Consider the following 27,012-nt stretch of genomic DNA (forward strand, 5'->3'; position numbering starts at 1 on the left):
ACAAAAGAAGGGTTCCTTGATGGGGAGTTTGACAATTAATACAAAGTTCGGATCATTTTAAAAACATTTAGCAATGTATGATACATAATTTAAAAGAAATCAGACGAAACAGGGTTTTTTCATGAAATTGGCAATTCTGCTTATAAAAAATTAAGGTATGTCAATGTTTTGTCTTATATAATTATTCAGTTATTTTATTGAGCTATCAGTTAATGCTTAAGAAGTAATTGTAATAAGAAGTTCTGTATTCGATCACCATGTACTCACCATGGAATTTTTGCAAAATTTGAATAAGGTAATTTTTACGAGTCGAGATGCCTTGTATGTTTTAATCGCAGACTGCGTGGTTTTGTCAGACTCCAAATTAATTATGTTTTGAATAAATGTTCAAGCGCCACTCTTTCTTGAACCACCTACCATCGTATAATTTATAGTCTCTTGCTCATGTTGAGCAAAATCAATGTTTTTTTTTGAAGTGCATTAAAGATTACAAGTGTTTTTGAAATCAGTTTCCGAGAACAGACTTCGCACACTAGCTGAATGATGCATAATGAATTATTACAGAATAAAGAGAAGTTGGATTCATCAGTCCGGTTAAGCTCTACGTTCAAGCACAATCTCTCACACGAGATGATTTATTAGTTACATAATAATGGATGTTTAGTGAGCTTTTACATAATATTTTTAAACATAATGTTAAGAAATTAAGTTCAGTGTCCGAGCACGATCTTTTTGAACTCGTCGAAGTCAATGGTTCCGTTGCCGTCGTGGTCGGCCTCCTTCATGATGGAGTCGATGTCTTCGTCCGACAACACCTCCCCCAAGTTCTTCATCGCCACCTTCAGCTCATCCCGCGTGATCACTCTGTCCCCGTCGTGATCGAACTCCTGCTCATTTTTTTAAATTCAGAGATAGGTTAAATTAACAAAGGATAGCTGGTTGCTGTGCAATGGGCACAGTATGTTCCGACCACGGTATTTTGAAAAAAAAACTAAAAATGAGGAAAAATTAAAAATAAAATCGCAAAATATTTTTTTACAAGTTTTTTGTATATTCAAATTCTGGAATCTTTGTCTAATTTAGAAGAAAATTGAATATATTCAGACCATTTTATAAAATATTTTTAGAATACGAATCACGGTTAATAGGGTGTTAAGATGATGCCGCAGTTAACGGCCTACAAGATTTTTTTGAGGTAGTTATTAAAGGTGGCTGGGGAAAAACTAAAATTGGACCGTACGCAAAAGTTTTTTTACACTTTTTTACACTTGCAAAGCGAAGTGTATTATTACGAACATCCTTTTTTCCAACCTAAGTCGCGAATAAAAGTGTTACTTTTGCTGGCACTATTGAATCGGTAGGCTGCGGTAGCAGTATAATATCATATGTGCTTTGACCTTTGATGAGGAAAAAGTTAACACAGCTCATGCATTTTTATTTCATCAAATGAACCGAAATAAAATTATTGGTTTCAAACAGCAGTACAATGATAAAAAGCTCGATTTCAGAAATTTATCTCAATTTCAACTCAATATGTTTCGCAATTTTTTTGAAATGCATAATTTGGCTTTATGCTTTCCTATTTATTACATGCAAAATTGTGTCTTATTGTATTTGGTGCTAATTTTGCCGCATCGAATTGGCAATTTAATAGCATATGTACCTGTCTTATTGGTGGCTAATTTTTTGGGGGGGTTTAAACATTCGTGGCTGAGTGGTTAGAGCATGAGAGTCGTATTTGCTACGTCGCAGATTGGAATCCCACGCGTAGCCGAGTTTTTGCCAATTCGATGCTGATTTCTACTTTTTCTTATTTCACTTGATAGAGTGCCTTTTGGTCGTAATATCGCAAGTGTTTGCCAAGCGCAGCTTTCCCTCTGTAAATTTGTTGGGAACAACAAGTAGGTCAAGAAATGTTTCTTTTAAAATGATAGAAACAATTTTTTAAGATACTTCACGAATATCATATTACAATCCAGGTTTGTAAACAAGTTATGAAGTATTATCCTGCAGAACTGTTTTTTTTTTCAGGCCAAATTAAATATCGATATTAAAACTACAGTTGCCAATTGCTTCTCACATGAGTGCAAAATTCGAGTTAACGCACCAGCATGCCTAGTAGGCTGCAATGTAATTTGTTTGCGCAAAATAAGGCTTTTTAATGAAATAGAACATAAGTATGAAAAGATATATTTTTCCCTTTGCAAAATGAAAATTTTTTAGCATAAATGACCCATTTTATGTAACGAACGTTACTTGCTCGATCGCTTTACTCGCTCGAAATTAGGCTAAAATTAAAGATTTCAAACCGATTTTCCTCGACTTTGGGAGCACTTTTTGAACTTAATATGTTAGAATCACGACTAAAAAGTCTTTAATCTGATATATCACTCGATCCATTCTGTTGAGTATTTGTAGTACCTGATTTTTTGGAAAACAAGAATTAACTAAAAATCACCCGAATACAAAGTTCCTCCCCATTTTCAATGGTCGGAACAAAAAATACCATCCCTTGAAAAAGTGGGATTATGGGAGTATAAAAAAGAAGTATAACATTTGAGAGAGGTTGCAAAAAGTACTGTATGGTAGCGTTAGAATGTGTGATGGAATTAACATGTGATGGTATGATATCTAACCTTGAATGCGTCTTCTAGGTCCTGGTCAGTGATCTCCGGGTGCATCTTCTTCTTCATGAAGGCCAGGAAGTGCTCGAAGTCGCAGAATTGATTCCCTTAAACAATCAAAATCCAAAAACTAAAATCCTAATTCTCGAAACTAAAACAATCAAAATCCAAATTCCTAGAATCCAAAAAATAGATATATAGAACCAAAGTTTAATTTGTAGGGTGCAACAAACAGGCAGAGAAAAATTGAAAGCAGTAAAAAAATGCATTTTAGTTTCTATTTTTGTAATTTGATAGAATAAGTAAAGACATCCTAGATTTGTAGTTGATTGACATTTCGATTTAAAGCACAAACGCTTATTGCAATTACCAAAAAGCTCTCCTTTTTATAGTTAATGCTGAGTTTTTGGCAATATCGTTGACCTTGAGCAATTTAATGGGTCAAAAACTGTATAGCATTTTAGGTTAATTAGTTTTTTTTAAATTGTACGTGGGGAAATCAGTTAAACACAGAAATCCGATGTAAAAATGTGCAGTTTTAGAATAATTAACTTCGTTCAGATTCTCTGACCGAACAGATATTGCCAACCATTTGGCGTTAACTATAAATAAGATAAAGCGGGTTGTTGAAAAGGAGGTCCGAAAGTTGTTATATTTGAAGATTTGAACTTGACTGACCGTTGGATGCCTGCTGGATGAGATGTTCCGCATACTCCAGTGTGATATCCTCCCCTATTGCCTTTTCCATCACCGCCTTCAACTCACACGCTGTCAGTTGTCCATCTTTGTTCTGGTCGAAGTGTTCGAACACCTCCCTCAATTCTGCTATTGTGTCGTCCGACATAGAAGACATAGATGGGACAGATACACTGTAAGATACACTGCGAGATCTGATTGGACAGATTGAAACGAATGATTCTGATTGGTTGAATTTTATCGATAGCTTCGTGGACTCTGATTAGAAAATATCTGAAATGAAAGAATTGATATTTTGTTCAAGACTCAGAAAAGATGCGGTTCGCTGTATTCTGATTAGACAGGTTCAAACAAATGATTCTGATTGGTTAAAGTTTATCGAATCTGATCAGTTAAAGTTAATCGATTGCGTTGGTCATGAAGGACTTTGTACGGCTGCACTGAGCAGAATGGTCCAAGAGCTCTAGAACGGGTCAAAGGCAGATTGAATTAATTAACTGAAGCTAAAATTTGCAGACCAACTTTTAGCCCGCTATTTGGTGTTTGCTGTGGTTCCTAATTGTGTGAAACATTTCATATAAGAGTCCCACACCGTTAACAAACGGCCTTTTGCTTGCTAAAGCGTAGCCAAAAAAGAACAGTGATTATGTTTTCTAGATTGTGTATCCTTGAGAAGAAAAAAAAGAGTTGTCCAATTCGTCTAATATTGTGAGAGCTATCTAGTTATTTGCCCCGCCCAAAACAATACTTGGATTGAATTTCGCGGACGAAGAATTTAAATCACAATTAGTTAAATCATTAAAGATTAAGTGCCAAAGATGGAACATAAATATCACAAAAGTTTCCAAAACAACAGCAAGTAGCATTTCTCTACTAAAAAAACTCTTTGGAGAATCAATATCAAATCATACCAAATTAGCAAGCGTCTTAAAATACAAGTTTTCGGCACTAGGCTGTCTCTTTGACAAAAAACAAAGTGACCAACCTCCTTTAGGGAATGATATATCTTATTCCGAAAAAACTCCCATTTTGGATCTATCGTCACTACCGTTGAATGCAAAAAAGTATCGCTTAATCTTATTGCAAAAAAAACACCGAAGGTCTGATCTTCCAGCGTGTGCTATGAAAGATGGTTGCAAAGAAGTTAACACACATCCACATTCCTTTTGAATGAGTTTTTGTGAAACACTACATCCTGGGCTACGCAAAAAAGCATATGTTAGCCCAATATATGAAAAAGATGACCCAGAAGACCCTGAAAACTACAGATTTTATTCAATAACCGGAGCACCAAATAATGTTTTTGAAAAAATTTTATTTAAACAAATAAATGAGTATCTACTATCCCGCAATCTACTGAGCAGCACACAATTTGGGTTTCGGTGGTCTTATTCAACCATTGACGTTATCCTATTTTGTACAGAATATTTTAGAAAAGCGACTGATACGAACAATCACGCTGCTTGCTAATTATTAGATATATAACAGAAACTGAGTTTTTCTGGTTTTTCAGAAAGCACGAGTACAATGATGAAAACATTCATAAGCAACAGCCAGCAACAAAATAAATGTAAAATATATTAAAACTAGTTGGATCTCACTACATCAGGGGGGGGGGTTCAAGGGGTTACTGTGCTGGACTTTTTTACTTTTCATTTGATCTTAACAAGAAGTTAATGAATTCGTGTGAACTTGCGCAAAATACGAGGACACGCAACTGCAAAAATTACAAACCATATCGGAATCTTTTAAATTCTACTCTCGTGATATGAAAGCAAAAACTGAAATCATTGCATTCAGTCAAAAATTGTGCTTTGGGCTATAAAAATTTGTTGCAATCGCGCAAAGAATGACTCAAAAAATCAAAAACAAATGACGGCTTACAAAAATAATCAATAATGAAATTTATCACAACGAGGAAAACTCAAGAACAAACAGAACTATACTTTGTTGAAAGATGTGCTGGTAAATACATAGAAATGTTTTTTTTTAAAGATCAGTAACTATTTGGAATAACAGTCATCAAAATATATATTCAGATGACGTATTGATTTGAAGAAAAATAAAAGTAAAACATAAGAATTACTATATATCTCTATTCAAAGCAGATTACATTGTTCCAACTAATTGTAAGCTACACAAAAAAAAATCGGCAAATTTAATGAATTTGAAAAACTCAGAACCTAGGCAACTCATGAAGCAGAAAAACTTTTGCCGAAGTATCAAAAAAAAATTTGCATCTTTGTTTATATTCAGTGCTTTCGAAAAATCTAAATTAAAAAAAATAATAATTTTCAAATATGCGCTCGACTAAAATCGTCGAGGTTATTTTGCAGGAAACATTTTTGATAATAATGTTTTCTTATCAATATTCTCGCAATTTGAAGTGAAAAACTCATGTTCTATAATCTGATTGCCTTATATAAGCTGAAAAAGTTCAAAACAACAAGTTCAGACATTTCATTTAATATTTCAAGTAGGTAAAAAGATTAGAGAGAAGATAAAACCCTTGACAAAATTTTCTTGTATCTGCGATTTGAAAATGGTAAATATGAAAAAAAAATTTGGTTCAAATTTGAAGTTAACCGTATTTGCTTTAAATATAGTGCAAATTTTAAACACCATTTTTCAAAGCTAAAAATTACAGCTGAAATGTTCAATAAAAAATTCAATTTATTTTCAACGCCGACAAGTGTTTCAGGCTATTCAAAATCAGATAGCCAACTATGAATTTTTGCTTAGTTCAAAACTTCAATTTTCAGCTGTTTATAAAGTTTAAGTTTCATTTCGGTTGTCCGAACAAATTTGTAAGATAACTTAATGTCCGAGTTTCTGGAATGAAGTTGAAGATAAAATTTGCATTAAACAGTGTTTGCTTGTTAAAACTTTAATCATTTTTATGGTTTATTGAAAAACTCAAAATCGAAGCAAAGATTTTTTAATGCAAACGGTACAATAATTGTGCGGTGTTGTTGCCTCAAGTGCCAAATATAACCAATAATTGAAGCGTGTCAAGTTACGCTTATACTTTGTAATTTGCCAAACTTAAAAAAAACCAACTGTTTTGCTTTGAGATTGTTTTGCTATTTGAGCTAGAGGTAGGTTGATTGCAACCTGCGCATAGAAAGTTTTGATTGAATAATTTTTTTATCTGAAAATTTTTATGACCGGACGATGAAATATCTGGAAAAAAAATACCTCAAGAAATTGTACTGTTAATAATGTAGGAAAGAAAAACGTTCGTTTGGAAAAAATTTTTCGTTGTAACCAGTAGTTTTTCAAAAATGAAGGTCAATTATAGGGCAAATAATTTTAAAAAACAGTGTTACAGAATGTCCCTTTTAGCGCCATCACTTATCATTAACTGAGAGAGTGTTTACAATTGTTTTGAATGGGTGTATTTGTTAAACTATATGCCTTCCATTGACAGTTTTCAAAAATTTTAACAAATTTTGAAGCATTTTATAAAATTTTGGAACAATTTTTTCATCTCTGGTGGAAATACAGCTTGATTGAACAATTGTTCAAAGCTTCCTTTTGTTTATTTTAAATAGTGTCTGCTGTTTGCTGCAGAGTGACCATCCAAAAGCGGTTTATCTTTATCTAGGGCTTAAATAAACGAAACCCTTGGATAGAGTTGTTGGAATATTGTTCGGTGATATTGGGATTTTGGCTGATCTAAGTGGCGATCCGCTCTTTCCTTGGAGATATTCTCACGATTGGTTCCCAAACTCAGCAAGTTAAATTTTTTTTTAAACTCATGCTCACTGTTTTTTTTTGAGTTTTTGAAGTTTCAAAGGATTTAAATAGTAATTAGCAGAAACTTGAATGAGTTGTTTCAATTTTCAATTTCAATAAATTTTTGTTCAAATCAGCATATTTGTTGCAAACACGCTTTTGCAATTTCCCGAAATCAGCTTTCATTTTTAGAAATTTGAATTACAATAATTGTTTGTTTAAATCAGCATATATGCTGCAAACACGCTTTTGCAATTTCCTGATATCAGCATTCATTTTGAATTTGAAAAAAAATGATTTGAATAGCAATTAGAAGATGGGTTGCGAAGCTGATTTTTTCACTATATAATTTTTTACTGATTTCAGGATAAAATGCTTCACACCTGCACTTTTTCGTTTTTTCGCAAAACGTTCAATCATTTGAACGTAATAATTTGAATAGTAATGATTTGAATAAAAATTAGAAAACATTTCAATGGGTTGCGAGACTGATTTTTGTCAGCTGATTGTTGTCTACAGGGGCAGATTTAGGAGGGGGGGCGTTGGGGCGGACGCTTCCCTCCTCATGGATTCGACCCCCTGCCGACCCAAAGGGCCCCCTTTGGCACTTTTTAAGAAATCCGTTTTTGGCCGACCGACCTTAAAATTTTTCTAAAGGCGCCTTTTGCGCCAATATATACTAACTTTGAGGGGGAGCGCACGCCAAAAAAACGCGATTTGTTTTATGTCAAAACTTTCCAAAAAGTGCCCAAAAACGGCTTTTTTTAATCTGTTTTTCAAAAGATTGCCTGCGGCCCAGAGAAATTTGGCAAAAACACTGTCTTTTTACTGCTTTAGGAGAGCTCGGAGAATATCAATTTTGTCGACCCAAAAAAAAGTCGTCTAAATTTTCTTTTTTTAAAAAATCCGTCCCCGTCTCGAGAAAATCCTAGATCCGCCCCTTGTTGTCTATACATGTTTTTGCCGTTGTCAGCATATCTGCTGCACACCTGTTCCTTTTGCACTTTTGCAAAACAAGCATTCATTTTGACTTTGAATATTAATGATTTGTATAGTAATTGTAGAAGAAATTTCGATGGGTAACGAAGTTTACTTTTATCAATTTTTTTAAATTAAATCAGCATATTTGCTGCACACATGCGCTTTTTTGCATTTTCACAAAACATGCATTTATTTTGAATTTGAATAGTATTGATGTACAGTAATTAGGAGAAACTTCAATGGGTTGCAAAATTATTTTCGTCAATATAATTTTTTGCAAATGACAGCATATATGCAGCAGACATGCACTTTTTTGCATTTTTATACGAAACATGCGTTCATTTTCTTTTTGAATCATGGTGATTTGAATAGTAATTAGATAGAATTTCAATGGGTTGCAAAATGATTTTTGTAAACATATATTTTTTGCAAATATCAGCATAAATGCAGCACACCTGCACTTTTTGCAATTTTATGAAACATGAGTTCATTCTGACGTTGAAACATGATGATTTGAATAGTAATTAGGAGAAATTTCAATGGGTTACCAAACTGATTTTTGTCAACTGGTTTTTGTCTATATCTGTTTTTTTTGCTACTACCAGCATATATGGCGCACATCTGCACTTTTTTTTGCAATTTGACGAAACATGCATTCATTTTGATTTTGATTAGTATTGATTTGAGTAGTAATTAGAAGAAATTTTAATATGTTACGAAAGTGATTTTAGTCAATATAAGTTTTTCTTAATATCAAAAAATATGCTGCACATCTGCATTTTTTTGCATTTTCACGAACCATGCTTTCGTATTGACATCTGAATTTATCTCAACCTCTCATGTATATTCACCGAAATCTGTGTTTCTTTGTTATTCGCGAATCAGAAAGCACTCAAATCATATTTTTATGTTCAATAAAAACTATAAGCGGGGAAACCCAGGGTTATCAAAATGTTTCAAATCATAATTACTACATTTTTCTACTGTTTAGGATGCTAATTTAAATCCGCTATTAGCTCCGAAACAAATCTGTTTTGAAAGAAGGCAGTCGGAAAAATCAGAGCTTCGCCCTGATATACGGACCATATTGCGTCACAATAAAATGAAAAAAGGGCATATTTTGCCTCTGAGCATTCAGTAATCAGAAACTGATTCTTCAGCAGAAAACCGATCAAAAACTGCAATTTTTTTTCAATTATCGCGCACTCGGACATTCTCTGAAAATACTGTACGAAATTTGTTTGCGGCTCGACCTTCATGGCTTTGACTTTGTCACTATCGTGAACAGTCTGAAAGCAAGCTTATACATAATTCAAGAAAATTCGACACCTAATTTTTTTGATAAGACTATCGTTACTAAAATTGGGTATTTTCAGACTTTGCAGATCAATTAGATGCGTGCACAACCAGCGCGACCAAAGCAAATTTATCTGCGTCTGAGGTACTCAGTGACCTTTCGAACTTCAAAAGAAGATCAAAGCAGAGAAAATGTGTCTGAGAAGCAAAAAGAAATGGATGACTGGAAAGCATGGAGTGTAAACTACTAAGATTTAAAAAATCCTGTACAAAATAAGACTTGACAAACTTATGTTGACCAAAGTTTGATGTGTTTATGCGTCTTGGCCCAAAAAATTTGTTCGATTTTGCTCGGCACATAGTATTTCTCTTCAGCATGGAGGCTGGTGTAATGATCTTCTTCCACCAGCGCGCCACCAGTGGATTTAGGAGGAGGGGGACAGGAGACGCATCCCTTCTCAGGGATTCGACCCCATGCCGACCCTCTTCGTACAAAGGTGCCCTGCAGTGAAAAAAATGGATATAAATCGATTATATACATAAAAATCTACAGATTAACGTAAGTATAGAATCGATTTATCTACAACCATTTTGCGAACATTAATCGATTCTATACAGTTAGAATCTATTTTTCCACTAAAAATAAATGTATTTTAGTGCCAAAACAATCAATTCTTCTATTCTATAAAACCTGTATTTAATCTGTAGATAATCTGCATTTAGTCAGTATGTAATCTCTATACATTGAAACCTGTAGATAATCTGTATATAATCGGTAGATAATCTGTAGACAATCTGTAGTATATAATCTGTATACAATCTATTTAAAATTGATTAAATTGCCCAAAAACCATAAGGGTCGCATCAATTTCAGTTTTGGTCATTCATGATTTATATTAATGATTTTGTCACAAATTCAACAAAAATTTGTTAGCAGGAAAATTTTCTTTAGTATTACAGTGAGCTGAACTCACTTAACAAAAATTGTTGACCACAAACTTCAAGTTTTAAGAGATCCATCAAGGATTTTGCAATCTAAGGGTTCCCGTGGTAATAAAAGTAAATTTGTGCAAAAATTCTTCAACTGCCACTTAAAAGATCAACTTTCCCAGCCCAATTTTGCTTAAAAAAATCAATAAAAAATTAGAAAACTTAACATAGTGCAGTTAGTTTTTGCAGCAACCCATTCTGAAAAAAAATGATTTGAGTTTTTTTTTCTCAAACATCAGAAAGAAAAATTCAATGAAAAGCATGCATTATAATTTATTTTTATTACAACCATATCATCTGATTGGCGACAGTGTTGAGAAAATCAGTATGTAATTTGTGTATATTCTGAACAAAAAAGTGTATAATATGTATATAGTCTGTTCATAATCTGTATAAAATCAGTATATAATCTGTAGATATTGTGTAGATAATCTGTAACTAATCTCTAGATAATCTGTAAATATTCTCTCGATAATCTGTATACAATATGTATATAGTATGCAGGAAATTTGATACAGAAAAAAAAAACAATTTTAGAGTGTTTTGGTTTTGATTATTTAATGAAAAAATACAGTATGAAATTTTTGCAAAGTAAAATGCATTTTAATTAATTATTAAAACTGCATAATCAAAGCTTTACTATATAAAATTACAAGAGATCTAAAATCTGTATGTTTTTCTGTAGATGATCGATTTTGATCCATTTTGTCACTGCGGGCCCCCTTTGTACTAACTTTTAAGGGGAAGCGCGCGCCAATAAAAACGCGATTTTTTGGTCAATTTGGGGTCCTTATAGTGATTTGGTAGAGCTCAGAAAACCTCATTGGTCGATCAAAAAAAAACGTCGACAAAATTTTCAGAAAATCTTGTCGATCCACCCTTCTCGAGAAAATCCTAGATCCGCCCCTGTCTTCTACTGAAAGACAATTTTTTTTTCAAATTTGTGCGGAAGTGGAACTAAGAGGAAGAAAAGCAAGGTCATCAAGAGTTACAGGGATATCGGTAGCAAGAGTTCATGTAAGAAAAAACGAGGTTACAGACTATGATGCCAACTGTAAACTAATAACGGCAACCTTGATGTTAACCTAATTTAAGACTGTTTATTCACAAGGGAAACGACCAGCATACGAGCTGTTCGGCTCTTCATGGAGGCCTGTTTTTTTCCCCTGTTTAGGATCTACATGCAATTCGTTTTTATTGGTTTTTGTTCTGGGCTGGGTAATGTTGCCTCACCCTCAAGCAACGAGCACGGATCATGTTGGGCCTCGAACATCCGACCTTTGGAACTGCAAAAGAAGATCAAAGCAGAGAAAATGTGCCTGAGAAGCACAGAGAAATTGGATGAGCGGAAAGCATGGAGTGTAAACTACTCAAGATAAAAACTGTACAAATTAAGACCAGATACGCAAACAAACTTAACATTTTCAATATTCTAATTTGGAAAACGAAACAAAGTAGACAGTTTGCAAAAACAAAAAATATGTATAATTTTTGGTGCAAGGATTGTTGTCAACTAATTGTCGGTATGAAAGCGCCTTTTTATCAAGATCGAGATAAAGACACCAGGATATAATTACATTGACAAATGCAACAAACCGCAAGGAAGTGCATTCAGAAATAGGAAGAGTTGCTTCTAAAATTGATGTTTGAATATGTATTACGAGGCCTCTAGGTTTTTTTTGGATGATGCGGATCTGGTGATTTTCGACAGAAGCTTAATCCTTTGAAGTTTCGTTGTGTTCCAAAATTAACACAACTAGGCCTCGTAAATTTTTCATCTACCCAAACTTATTTTTGAAATCAGCACCGATAAACAGACGATAGAAGAGGTTTGATAGAAGAGTAGAGTGGAGTGTTGCATTCAAAAAAACTCTACAGAAGACAGAAATGCGGTTTGCCTCTCATTTTTTTCTGTATAGCCAGAAGAATCAAACAGAGTATTGCGAAGGGAAAGCGAGAAGGAGATAGATTAATACGAAACTGATTTCAAATAGATCACTACGAAATACCGAGAATTAGATTAATACAGTATGGTGCTAGAACAATCACCGAGGATTTTTCAGCGACCGAGAATGAGACAAATTGTGTAATTTCTGAAAGCCAGTGGAGAACGACACAAAACCCAGAAGTAATGCCCAAACGAAATGTTAAAAGAAAATCAGAATGGGTATTCTAGATTTCTAGATTTGGACAAGATAATTGGCTGTACGGTTGTCAAAAGAGAAGATATGTTAGGTAAAATGTGGAGTTTCAATCTAAAGAAGATGAAGATTGACGGAGAGAGACAACAAAAAAAAACCGACCCAAAAGAATGACGAAAGGTGAACAGGGGAAACTCCTTGAAACCATGAAACTTAAATTACTAAGAAACCATGGAAGAAGAAAACCGAAACTGCAAAAACTCTCAAGGCGGGCGATCATTTGTATCAAACTAACTTCGCAAAGACAAATTCGGAGTTGGCAACCCAAACATGTCTTGTTGATGAGCTGCAAAAAGATTAGTTCGCAAAAATTAAGTACAAATTGGGTAGTAAAAAGGCTTTGTGAGATTTGCCGAGATTTAAAGGACAAAACTAGATTGTTCGTAATAGTGAATTGATTGATTAGTTGCTTTGATTCTTAGTTACTTGAGATTTAGTTAGTCAGACTTTGACTAAATGAAATAGAACAAATAGAGATTGAATAAACTTTACATCTAACAACGATGTATACAAAACATAAGAGTGATCACACACAGTGTGTCGCTCGGTAAGGCCAATCCGGTGACCTTGAGCAGACTGGTAAATAACTATGCAGCATGGCTGCAAAAGACAGCAAAATAAATGAGGTACTAAATGTCACCTCATCACATTCCCCGCGGAAGGGAAAATTTTTGGGGAACCCAAAAATTGTTTAATACATAAATAAATAGACAGCACCCCTAAGCATTATTTTAGATAGCACCCCTATCCCGTAAAATGCACGGTGAAAAGAATAATGTTTAAATACGAAGTTTTGTTAAAAGTTTGAGAGTGAGTGTTTTTTTTTCGATCTTCAGATTTCGTCCTGAGCTTTAACTGGCGAGGAGGAAAATGACGCCTCCGGAGAAGTTAAGTGTAAACGGTCCCGAACAAGAAGTCTACGTTTAGGTGACGTGGAGGATGATGGCACTGAAGTGTCTTTTGCGTATGTCTTGGAAGATGGTACAATACTTGTAGAGAATGACAAGTCGGCTTCTTTTCCTAATGATTTGGCTTCTTCCACCGATTTGACCGAGTGCCGTAACGGGTCGCCGAAAAATCTTGTGGCCTTTTTGTTTCGAGATGAGGCCCGAGTGCCTTCCAGATCATCCGTAGTCGGTTGAGCTGGGAGAGAAAGAGAAGGGAGCGACGAATATTGGTCTGCCTGGGCGCCTTTTCCTTGGACAATAGGACTCTCGGAATCAACCACGTCCAGTGGTACTTGATGCGAACCAGCAACCCAAGTTGTGGACTCAGCAGGCTGAATGGTGAGCGGGGGGTCGACACTAGTATCCATAGAAGATGGGCCCGGTGTGAGGGACGAGCTGCCAAACGTAACCGGTTGTGAATCGTCGTGTAGCCGTAATCGCTTTTCCATCGGAGTAGATGTCCGAGTTTCATGCAAAGCGTGCTGAACGGGAGGGCTCTCACTAAATGAATCCGCAGTAAGGTCCACCACCGCCGGGTATGACGCGCTCGTGTTAGCTGGCCGTTTTTCGAGCAATTTTGGGCTAGATGCGCGAGTAAATGGTTTCTTCCCCCCACTTTTTGAAGATGAAGTTTGGAGCCGATCACCTAGTGTGTTGTAAGTTGCTGAAATGTTATTATAATTAGGCTTAAGACAGACATGATTTTTCCGATACACCTTTCCCTTGTCGGTAACATATGTATGATCGGTGACACGAGTAATTTTGAATTTCGCGAGTTTAAAAAGAGGTTTGCCAGACTGACGATCTATAATTTTTCTAAACACTCTCACACGTGTAGGATCGGATAAAAGGAGAGATTCTAGTTTACTTGTCTTAGACTGTCGACGGGGTTGAAGTGTCGGTAGACGGCGAACAGTATCTTGGGCCTCTGGAGGCGTATTGATTGACCGGTCTTCCGCAAAGTATAGTGTTTTGCGAGAGAGGTCTGTTTTTAGTGACTGAGCCAAATCCAAATGGCGACTCGACAGCTCCTGTAGCACCCGTTTTCCCCCATCTGGTGGAAGATTTCTTTTCTGTTGAGACCAGTTATTAGCCGCCCGGGCAAGATCGGCCAGCGCCTTGTACGGCGCACTGTCGGCAATGTTTCCCTCCAGAGAGAACATTGGGTTGAACCGTGGGGAAATCTGAGGACTGAGACTGCCTCTTGGCACCACTTTGGCACGATCTCGACTATAGTCCTGACTGGCAATTTGATCCGGCGTCAAGAGGTTGCGTTCAAGTCTTTGTGCTGAAGTATCAGAATTAACTATATTATGAAAAGCTTGTGACCATTCAGTATTGGGTTTTCGTCCGAAGTGCATTTCAAAAGGTGACTTCTTAAGTGTAGAATGATTGCTTTTACGGATATCTTCTATAATTCGATAGAGTACTTCTTTCAAGTTACCGAAAGTAAGATCCAGTTGTTCAGTGCCTAACTTGGGTTTTATTGTTTGTATCGTACGTTCGACGAGGCCAGAGCCCCGATGGTCTCCGACTGGGGAAAAGATGTGTTTGATACCTTTACTAGTAGAAAATTGTTGTAATTTTTCGTTTTTAAAGCCGGAGCCATGATCAGTCCTGATAGAATGAGGTAAGCCATGAATTCGGATATAAGATTCAAGAAATTTCGTAATATTTTTAGCCCCAGTAGTTTTTGTAATAAGTACAGAAGGAAATTTCGAGAAACGATCGATAGCTACCAAGAGGAATATTTTTACGCCTCTATCATCTACAATAGGACCGGCAAAATCTAACTGTAACTCCTGATTAGGCCCCGTTAACAAGGGCAAAGATTGAGCGGTATGAAAAGTCTTGACGGGCTTTAAGTTCTTACCATACAACGTGCATTCGCGGCATCTTTCGCAGGTGTCGACTATCTGCCGATTCATAAATGGCCACCAAATGTATTCAGAGGCTGACATCATGGCCTCTTGACCCGGGTGCGACCGATGAAGGCGGGCAAGAACAGCTGGTCTCAGGACTTCTGGGATGGCCAGTTTGTTGTCAATTATCACACAGTTGTTGACAACCGCTGCTTTCGACCAGAATTGGGCCATGTAGGTTCCGAGTTTGTTAAAACTGGAAACGTCTTTGTTATTGATGGCCCGTTTCATCGGACCCAGAAATCTATCTTCTTCTGTGAGCTCGGCTAGCAAGTCAGCGTCGAATAATCCCGGTAGTCCCACAATTTCTTTCTTGGACTTGGAGATGATAGGCTTTCCACCATTGATTGCATACACGCCAACTTTATCAACAGAATGAGCTCTGCCCGGTCTTGACAATCGGCACTTCCGCAAAGCCTCCAAAAGCTGGTTGTGTCCCTCCCTTCTGGAGACAGTCCTGGCAGCAACAAATCGGGTTTTCGCCGCACGCTCTCTGGTCCGATTGCGTTGACGTACCTGGTCCAGTCGTGAGATTCGTCCTACTTGACGAGATCTTACTGAAGGGCGCGGGCTCGGCCGTCGAAAATTAGGTGAACTCAATGTGAAGTTTTCGACAAAAGAGAGGAGTTCTGCTTGTTCCTCCATTGTGCTATATGATGAGTGTTGTATCGGATTGTGAGCTGGTTGAGTAGTTGGTTTGTCGTTAGTATGTTCAAGAGCGGAATGTGGTAGTGAGTAGGTTTTGAGGGATTCATGTTGTTGTAGATAGAGAAGTGAGATAAAAGAGAATTAGTAGAATGAGTTAAAGATGAGAAGAAAGAGTTGCGACTATCTTTTAACAATTCAGGTCGGAGACAGTGAATTGAAGCGAGCGAATTTGGTTTGCGATTATTAATTAGCATACCGGTTTCTGATTGGTCAATTCTGCAACAACATGACTCGACGCCCTCACGCGGTGAGAGACCGAACGCGCGAATTTGCATAACGTGATTTGATTGGTCGAGAAAACACTTTGATTTATGAATTTGAGGCACATCGACCTCTTGCGACGAAGAACATAACTTACTAGACGAGTCAAGTATATTAAATGTATTTATAAATGATAAGGCCGAATTGAATGCCTCAATAGACTTTACAACAAAAAGTTCATCGTAGATTGATGGCGCTGGAGCTGGGAAGGTTGGATGTCGAGACAGATAATCCACAATGCCTAAAGTAACCCCAGGCACGTGAATAACTTCGAAATCGAAAGGTAGTAACCGGTCCGCCCAACGTGAAAGACGCGACTGATAGGATTTGTTATTATAATTTTCACTCAATGCCGAAATAATGGCTTTGTGGTCGGTTAATACTTGAAAACGATTGCCCAATAAATAAGTACGAAAATGTTCGCACGCCCAAACGATTGCCAACAACTCAAGTTCATTCGTACTATATTTTGTCTCAGCATTATTGAGAAAGCGTGAGGCAAACGCGGTTGGGGCCCAAACTCCTGGTTCGATCTCCTGTTCCAAACATGCCCCTAACCCGTTATGACTAGCGTCACATTTCACCCGAGAACTTTTTGAAGAGTCATAATGGAATAAATTGGGAATATTAGCCAACATATTTATGATACTCTTGAAGGCGCTATCTTGTTCCTCCCCCCACCGAAAAGACTGTTTGTTACATGCCTTTAGAGATTCTCGGAAATGAACGGTATATGTGTGTAGATCAGGTATGAATCGTTGTAAGTGATTTAACGTCCCCATAAACGAGCGGAGCTGCTTTAAGGTTTTGGGAGGTTTAAGTGATCGAATCGCATCAATCTTTGAAAATTTCGGGCAGTACCCGTGCTCATTTATGACATAACCTAGCCATGTTAATTGGTTTACTGATAACTCGCACTTACTGAGTTTCAATGCCCAGCCTTCTGCGTCGAGTCGCTGCATCACTCTTTCAACCAAGTCATTATGTGCTTGAACGTCTCCTTTCGTGACTACTAGAATGTCGTCGAGGTAGCAAACCACACCTTCTAATCCTTGCAAGGTACAATCCATCGCCTTCTGAAACTCGGTTGGCATGTCGGTCAACCCATAGAACCCTGTCTTAAACCGATAGGTTCCCGTAGCATCTCCGCATAAAATATTGAAATTACAATGATTGCTGGTGGCTGAAGACAATGGCAGCTGGCTGAAAGCATATTTCAAGTCTAACGAGGTGAACCAAACGGTGCCTGGTACATCTTTAGTGATTATTTGAGCCACAGAATCAACAAGCTCGTGAATATTTGGCATCTGGTACTTGTTCTTCCAGATTTGCGCATTCATCGGTTTAGCATTTAAAGCAAGTTTTTTCGAGCCGTCCTTCTTGGCAGTCAGTACAATGGGTGCTATGAAATAGTCAGTTGTGCATTTGTCCAGTTTCTCAATGTGACCTTGTTTTACCAACTGTTTGATTTCGTTAGCGACTCTGTCCTGGATGTGAATTGGGACTTTACGTCCCTTAACCTGACGTGGTACCAGTGGATACTTGAAGTTTGTAAACACTTTGTGGTTCTTTGATCTTCCTAATCGATTAAATACGTGCGCGTATTTTTTAGCGAAGAAAGAACTCCAATAATCGGAGACAGGATCCTGGTTCAGAACCTCAAGTTGCTGAACGTGTTCTGCCTTCAGTTGGGTGGTCACTATTCCCAATTGGTCTTGTAAGTCCAAACCCAACAGGTTTCTTGTTCTGTTCTCCGAGACAAGGAAGCAAGCCTCTTCCACTCTCCAACCACTAGACGAGATCGGTAGACAAACTGAGCCGAGAAGGCGGATTGGTTTTTTATTGTAATCAACATACAGAGTGTCTATAGGATTCCGTGCTACGTCTCGAAATTTGAACGACGGGTTTCGCTGTAATATCAAATCGCAAGTCCGTTTATTAATGAATGAGACAGGACTTCCAGTGTCGATGGTTGAGTAGAAGAAGCTCGAACCCGTACGCAGCTGGATACTGAGGCTTCTCGGTTTCCCTTTGTTTGATCTGAGAAGCTCAGCGCTATCAATCCTAACAGCACTTTCAAGTTGTAGCACACTGTATTCGGGTTCGCTATCATAGTCTGCATCAATGAAGTTACAGTCAATTGAGGGGTCAATCACTTCCTCACTATCATCGACCAAATTGACGCGACGTCTTGACGAGTTACAGCATTTAGCAAAATGACCTCGTTTTTTGCAAAGATTGCAGGTAACCTCTCGAGCGGGACACGACTTTCTGTGTTCCGGGCTAAAAGGGTTGCCACAGAAATAACATGCTTTGTTGCCTTTGTTACTTTGTATATTTGGTCGATTAGAGTTGTTCTGAGGAGTATTCCGCTTTCCTCTAGATGACTGTATTGAGAAAGTGGGTTCTTGTTTTATCTTGACATTTCCAGTGACTTGGTTATGTGGGAGTAGTTTTTGGAACTGGGCTGATGTACTAGCCCCTTTTTCGCATTCTAGAGCGAGTTGGAATGTATCGTCTAAATCTGCTTTTGCCTTAATCAGCTGCTGTTGCACATCCACATCACGAATTCGTCCTATGAAAAGATCTTTCAGGTTATCCCTCTCTTGAGCACGTGGCCAATTACACAAGGCAATTTGAGCACTGAGGCGAGCGTAGAATGAAGAAAAGGTGTCATTTTCCAACATAAAGATATTGTTGTACAGTTTAATGCGCTCGACAGTATAATCGCGTTCTATCTTGAATAGTGATTCGCAGGCTTTGTGGAAATCACGGAAAGGAGTGACACTGATGTCCGTATGCGGGTAGGAATCCGCGAAGCGTCGTTTCCCTTCGTTTCCTAGAGCGAAAAACAACCGTGACTTCAGTCGGGCTTCTGCTTCGTGATAGAACCAGTTGAGGCCTATTCTGGGGCCTTTCCTTCTGCGCTCGGCATTGTATTCGGCCATGCGGCGAACTGCTGCCTGATCTCTGAGGAGGCGTGCATCGGCCTCCGCAGCTGTTTCCGTCGCTCCTATGATCTCAGCTTTTGGAGGTGGTTCATCGATGACCTCCGTGGGTTCTGCTAATAACTCCTGAGGGTTCAGGTTATCTTTTAACCCCACCGCCAGGAAGAACTGTCCAATCCAAGATTCCCAAAGGAATGGGGGGTTAATCGAAGGTTTCGCCCAAAAAGGGGGAATACCCAACAGTTCAGTCCTGTCTTCGTTCACAGGAACTGCTGGCTGCGCCATGAGATTTGCCGAGATTTAAAGGACAAAACTAGATTGTTCGTAATAGTGAATTGATTGATTAGTTGCTTTGATTCTTAGTTACTTGAGATTTAGTTAGTCAGACTTTGACTAAATGAAATAGAACAAATAGAGATTGAATAAACTTTACATCTAACAACGATGTATACAAAACATAAGAGTGATCACACACAGTGTGTCGCTCGGTAAGGCCAACCCGGTGACCTTGAGCAGACTGGTAAATAACTATGCAGCATGGCTGCAAAAGACAGCAAAATAAATGAGGTACTAAATGTCGCCTCATCACACTTTGGATGAATCGGGAGCAGCAATGTCGACTATGTCACGGAAAGATTGGAAACATGATGATTCTATCCAAATTAAATTAGACTGTCTTAAAACTAAACTTTTACCGCTTAAATTAAGTTCATAAGCTATTAAAATAAACTATTTTAAGCCTGCTCGCTAACTCGAAATTAGTTGAAAAATCAAAAATTTCATACCGGTTTTTTTCGACACCCAGAAAGTTTTTGGAAAAGTTTTAAATGTCGTTCTCATCACAGCTGAGAGGGCTTTAAAATGATATATCACTCAAATCTCTCCGATGATTATTTATGGTAGCTGATTTTGTCTGGAAAACAAAAGAGAGAAAAAAGAGGCAAAAAAACTAAAAAAAAACACCTGAATACAAAGTTCCTCCCCATTTTTCTAATAGTCGGAACAACAAACGAATAAGCTTTTTGAGATACTTTTGTAAGCTTTTGCTCAGAACCCGATTTAAAGCAAAATCGCTGTAATAAGATGCTTCACTTGACACCGCAAACTTTGCATGATGTTGCAGCAAATTTCGTCGACAAAACGACAGTTGGGAAAGTTTCTGCCAGATGTGCAATATTTTCCTCAAAAGTATCAGTAAACTTTTTGAGAGGTTCTTGACAAAATAGAAAAGAAGTACTTTTTGAACTATCAAACTAGACGCTAGTCGCTAAAAAAAAGTCGCCAATAATGTCTGTTACATCGCGAGCACAAAATCAAAACGAAGGTTTTCGAAAACACAGGCGACATTTAAGTGGAAAAAAAAGAGAAGAAAAGAGATGGACAAGAAAAATAGTGACTCAGATAGACGTTTACCGTGATGACAACCTAATTAGACTGGGTGTGGCCAATTCCTTCAATAAAATCACAGAAACTTAGATACAAAAAGTTGCAAACCAGCCTGAGTAACAAAGGAACTGCATTGATTCCAGTTTTGGAGGATTTTGTGAAGATGAAAAGCAAAAAGGTGGAAAAAACGAATCGGAAATGGCGGCGGAGATAGAAAATAAGATACTGTAATGAGCACACGCGAAAGTGCAAGAAATCAAAGAAATGGGGAACAGGCACTAAGACTATCTATAAGAAGATTCGGGCAAGGCTATGAGCAAAAAAATAAGGAGCACCAGAAACCAATCAGAAAAACTGGAAACCAGGAACCAAGAAATCATGCAACGGTGATGAGAGATCCAGCCTTAAAAGGAGACTTAAAAGAAGGGAAGTAGACAAATTGGAGAACTAGTGCCTCGCAAGGAGAGTGTGTAAAAAGGCTCTGACAGCGACTTTTATTTTGTGATGTTGGAAACTATAGAATAGATGGTCACAATTGATATCACAAAAATGATCCTTCAATTGAGACGTGAAGACAGAAATACAGTGCTGATTTAAATTAACCGGACAAAACGCGTTAAACTTGAAATTTAAAACGCATTTTTCTCAAATTGGGTTGGGTTTAGGTGAAAACTTAGGAAGACAAAACTTGCTTAAAGTTCTAGCAGAATTAATATGGTGTAATTTGTTTTGAGAAATTCGGGCCCGAAATTTTACCCCAAAAATGGGTCATTTTGGCTTTTCTTAGTTAATCAAAAATTACGCCGAAAATATCCAGTCGATCACAGACATAATTATATCAAAGTGAGCCCCTTACGTAGCCCAACAAACTTTATGAAGGGTATAATCTTTTCCACTTTATTTTTGTTTTGCGCGTCGTGCAAAACTTTGCAAGAATTTCTGCATTTATCAAGTGAGTGAAGCGGAAACTTTGCATAAGGGTATACGGCCTAATCCATTTCAAAACCTGAACACAAATTGCAAAAAGATTCCGTTAAGTTCTCCCCCCTCCAACTTTTGCCCCTTTGCTCCCATTCAATCCCCCTAACGTTTGCCCCTTTGCTCCCCTCCCCCCTCTGAACCCCCCCATCAGCACCCCCCCCCCCCACCTGAACACCCCCACCTGAACAACCCCACCACCACCTGAACAACCCCCCACCTGAACACCCACCTCCACCTAACCCACAACCTCCGCCACCTGATGTTTATCACTTTCTTGGACACTGACAAGGAAACTCAATTGTAATTGATTTTTATTCATTGAATTCCAATGCGGGCGCATTACTCATTTTGATAAATGGAGAAATTCTTGCACAAAAATTTGCACCACGCAAAAACAAATAGTGGAAAAAATATTTATTTTCATAATGCAATGTTTTTTTTTGCGAGGAAAAATGGATTTATTTTCATTTTTAGAGAAATTTTGTTGTCGGAGTATAACATGGAAATCGATTGTATTGACATTATTTTAGACCTCAAAAATCCATAATAGCTGTAGAATTGGCGTTTCGACTGTATTAGATAGACTACTAACCTGAGCGTAAGATTGATTAGACATTTAATTAAGTAGTACAACAAACAAATGGTTGAGTTCAAAATAGTTCATTCTTCGAATATATCGCCCCCCTTATCCCAGAAATTAAAAGTTGACGAAATCGGCGAAACCCCTCCCCCCCCCCCAAAAAAAACAAAATCTCGGAACTAAGGAAGCTAATGTTACGAAATTCAGAGTAGCGGTATATTAGATGTTTTGACCCGGGCATACGAAAATTGGGACCCCTCAGACCCTTGGAAGGGGGCAAGTGATGACGGTCCCCGGAAGTGTAAATGGCCCTACGGAAATTAGCGGCGGTATTAGGGCAATTTTTTTTAATGTTATAGGCCTATTTGAGGAAAGCTTAAGTTTCGAACCCCAGACCCCTAGAACCCCCCACTTCCGGTTTTGTGCTCTAAGTAATAGAACCCACTCTTAACTTCTGGAAATCGTTTCTCGGCCCTCAATGAACATAGGGAGCTGAAGTTTAGAGGGATGATTGATAATGGCAAGATACATCTTGTGTTATAATTTGAACCGTTTCCAAAGGGTGGATCGGAAGCTATTAGCACTTTAAAAACACCCCCTTAAACCTGAAATAGGCAATTTACGCAAAAAATGGAGGTGGCTTAATGATTTCCTTGCGGCAATGGACATAAAATACGAACCTCTAAAAAAGATCCCTTATGAGTGTACGCCCTCCGGCGGCTCTTTCTGGTGTTAATAGCGCTATTCTAGGGAAAAGTGATTGTGGACCTTAGAAATGGGATAAATTGTGAAGTATTAATGGGATATGGATTGGAACATGGTAGTTAGGGCCACCATGGATTCTGAACCCAACTTTGGAAGTTTGATCCCGGTTGATCCCTGGGTAAAATTATGTTGACCTTTGGGCTATTTCACCCGAAAATTGCCTGAAAAACCCCGAGATAAACAACGGAAAGTTGCGTATTCCGCAGACCAACCCCTGGAATTGAGAATGGGTTATTAACTGATAACTGGGAGGAAACTTGCATATTGAGAAAAAGGGCAGAAGATGATAGCAATACAGCTTTTACATTGCAACCTTGGAGTAGTAGAGTTAATTCAGAGTGGACATGGTAAATATTGGGTTCAGTTTAGCTTGGCAAATGATCTATTAAAAGCAATTCAACTAGACTAAAGAAAAGTGGTCCCAGAGGAAAATGATAGTAATAGGACACTGCAGCATGAGAATGAAGTCTCCTAAGTAGTATAAACAGACGGCGAGTTTGTCTGGCTTCCCGGAGGTGATTTCTTGGTTTGATTTGCCCTAATAGACAAAATACGTTCCCCTGATAGCTAGAAGATCGGGGTTGGAATAAAGTACAGATTGAAATTTTAGATGCCTAAAATGAAATAATTACCTATGAAAAGGGTCTCTCCCTACCATTGGGGGTGGGAATGTTAACGGGATAATAAAAAAAGATCTAGGGATCGTCACTGAATAAACATAGCATGGTTAAGAGGTTGAGTTTAACTCGGCTGCTGAATTTCACGGAGGTCAAGAATTAGTGGATTAGAATTGTATGACACTTGTTTGCTTGGTCAATTTGTGACTCCTAACGCATACCGGGTATCTAATAAGCGTAAAAAGATTGATAAAAGAAACCAAATTTGGCACATGAATTGACAGGTGGAGGGATAAAGTCATAAGACATGTGCGAACGGTTGATTTTAGCGAAAGTCAAGACTGATAGAGAATGGCGTGAGTTAACTAAAACTAATTGTAAAAAAAGATAAGAAATTGGAGAGTACCGGAGAGCCTTTAAGAGTCCGAAGAGTTGCTAGCTACAATTAAGAGTAGTTGGTTCTCATTCAGAGAAGAGAGCATTTGATACTGTGATAGTGCATAGTTGGTTCTCATTTAGTTAGGGAGAACAATAATTTCTAGTGATTCGAGTAGTTGGTTCTCGGAGTCAGAAAACATTTATAGCAGAAACAGTAGGTATTTAGTTCTCATTAAGGTGAGAAAACGTCTCTACAGAGAGAGAATTGGTTAGTGATGCCAGTTGGAAGTCAAGTTGTAATTGGGTAATTATGCTGATAAATTGCGGACCCTTTCCTTTTGATTTGATTATTAGATTATAACCTGGCCACTCAGCGCCTTCTGTATTTAGCCGTATATTCTTCTGAGTTAAATTACAGTTGGAACCTGTTGCGATTTTATCGAGTAGTCGAGACAACCTGAAGAGCAGCACAACAGAACGGGGCAAGCAACATAATACAATACAGAATATTTTCCACCAACTTAACCTTTTCGGGATTGTAGATAGCCTTGAATCTTGGTCGCTCCTCTTATTCACTATCCGTGGGACCACTTTGAAGTGTCGTTTAGAGAGAAAACATTGAACCTAGAGAAGCAATCCTCTAAACCTACAATAGAGAATTTTTTCTCACTTTTCTTATATGCAGGCGAAAACTTCGTCTTTAGGAGAGCTTTTCCTTCTACATTTTTGATTTTTACTCTTGTTTGAGATCTTTGATTTTTACTCCAGTTTTAGTTCGAATAAAGCATGCAGGTGGATCATTTTAATTGCGTAATGTAAAATTGCTTTGCTGAGCCTTTTAGGACGGCTTTAATTTTGAATGCTTGTTTGCGTATCTAGTCAAAAACCACAAATGAAGAAAGCAATTCGAACTAGGGAACCACAATTAGTTTAGACCAGTGTAGTTTTCTTTAGAATTGCAATACATTTAGCAGAAATGTGCAAGCCTGATTTTTTAAATAGCTATAAAAGTTAGGGAAAAAGTGTTTGAAAATTTTTCTTGAAACCAAAACGAATGAAACAGATTTAATAGATCTGCTCTGACGTGACTCCCTACAAGTTTTCTTGGATGTAACTGATTTTTTAACAAAAAAAAACATGTAGCGCCAGTTCCTTTACTTTTTGTAGAGCAGCTGGAACAAAGTTCGGCTCTCACGAAAACTTTGCACTCTTTGTAAAAGTGAATAATCTTCCGTACACCAAAAAAGACAAAAACTTAACTCTATACCGTGTTTTTTGAAAACAAAAATAGCAACCGACCAGGTGCGGATCTATGATTTTCTCGAGGGGCGAAATTTCTGCACGCAGGCATTTTTTGAAAAACAGGCCTAAAAAGCGTTCTTGGGCACTTTTTGGATGTTTTTTTTGGTGCCCGATCCCGCCTCGAAATTGGTATACATTGGCGCCAAAGGCGCTTTAAAAAAAAGTTAACGGTCCGCCAGCCACAGCTGGAGGTCTTAAAATAGTACCAAAGGGAAGACCCTTTGCGTAGTCAGGGGGTCGAGTCGCGAAGCCCTTAATTCGGGTGCTGCAACCGACATGAAATAAAACTGTGATAAGACTATAAAGCCTGCTTCAATTGATTTTGGAACATCATTTTGAGCGGTATTAATTTTCAACTTCTTAGTAAACAGAACAGAACATACTGCGCTTTAACTATTTGCTAATTTTGACAACCCAATAAATTTACTAATAACTATTTTATATTTTATGCTCATGGAAGTCATTTTATTGATTTTAAAATATTCACGGCAGTCGTTTTTACAGGAAAAAATTGATCTGACCGGCTAAATTAAAAATTACAGATTGACTAAAAATAAAACAACTGAACCGAGCACAAATATTCCACTATCTAATAAATAATCCGCTATCTATCAAAATTCTGAATGATAACGTAGCTCGTACTTTCACCTCAGCATCGACTGTATTTTATATGTATTATATGTAAGGCATATATGTAAGAAAATTGAAAAAATTGATTGAACACAAAAATTCACGACATAGCGTGGAGAAAAGTTACCTCTTTGTTCAAAACGCGTTTGCGTATGTTGTAAGTTACAGCTACTTTTATGCAAAAACAAGAGAAAAATTCGCAATCAAATCAGAAGAGTAGCTTTTTTGAAAAAAAAGTTTAATTTTGCGGCCAGCAAAAATATAAATTATGATGAAACGGACAATTTGCCTTTTTTTTCCAGCCACTTCAGAAATTAATTGAAGTTATGTAGGAATTTCTGACTCAAAAACTTTGGATAAAACCATAGTAATGGATTACTAATTATGAAAATTATCATTTACGAAACAAGAAACTTACCTTTTTTGAGAAGTTCGAAATCTGGTTCAAATTGTTTGACCCCAAAAAAACTCAGGCGAAAAGATTAAATTGGTTTTTTGTCTCTGATTTCTTCCAATTTTGCTTGCTGAGCAATATTTTGATACTTTGTAAGGAGCGTGGGTTGTTATTCTAATTGAGTTAAAAGCAGAATTACCTTCTCAAAAGCGACGAAAAAACTGCGAAAGAACTTTTTATCTCAGCTGAAAAATCTGATTTCCCCCTTTTGGCACCATCAATATACAACAAGCAGCCATTCAGTCAATTGCATCAGGCAATAAGTTTTAATAGCCAAGTTAGCACAATTTTGTTTATTTTTGTTTATCGTTCCTTATTTCCTGTTTCAGTATCCTTGTATTAACAGGAAAATAAATAAGTGTAAGTTGTAAATTTTACACACCGAATTGAAATATACAAACAATATTTTTATACAAAAACTGACTCGTTATTTTTAGACCATTTTGCGCTATTCTTCAATTACGTTTGACTGCAGCAAAAATTTCTTTCATGTGGCGAAAAAAGTTTAATTAGAAGCAATTCTTACATTAAAAACTCAATAATGCAGAAAGCTATCATTTTACCTAATAATGTAGTTGATTTGATGTTTTTCCAAGCACAGTAGTTT

General features: G+C 37.4%; 1 protein-coding gene across 2 annotated transcripts; it reads right to left on the reverse strand.

Moving 5' to 3' along the window:
• Positions 1–26,736, reverse strand: LOC134853003 (calmodulin-like). 2 transcript variants are annotated; one of them, XM_063868915.1, is made up of 4 exons: positions 26,545–26,736; positions 3,303–3,593; positions 2,637–2,731; positions 1–887 (listed from the first exon to the last, which is right to left on the reverse strand). In XM_063868915.1, exons 2-4 carry the CDS (start codon positions 3,475–3,477, stop codon positions 711–713), a joined length of 447 nt encoding a protein of 148 aa, XP_063724985.1. In that variant the 5' UTR covers positions 3,478–3,593; positions 26,545–26,736; the 3' UTR covers positions 1–710. The 2 variants fall into 2 exon arrangements, with proteins under 2 accessions (XP_063724985.1, XP_063724984.1); XM_063868914.1 differs by having other exon boundaries at positions 26,370–26,736.
• Between the last annotated feature and the right edge of the window lie 276 nt (positions 26,737–27,012).

Source organism: Symsagittifera roscoffensis, chromosome 8 (assembly GCF_963678635.1).
Source record: "Symsagittifera roscoffensis chromosome 8, txSymRosc1.1, whole genome shotgun sequence".
NCBI classification, from domain to species: domain Eukaryota; kingdom Metazoa; phylum Xenacoelomorpha; order Acoela; family Convolutidae; genus Symsagittifera; species Symsagittifera roscoffensis.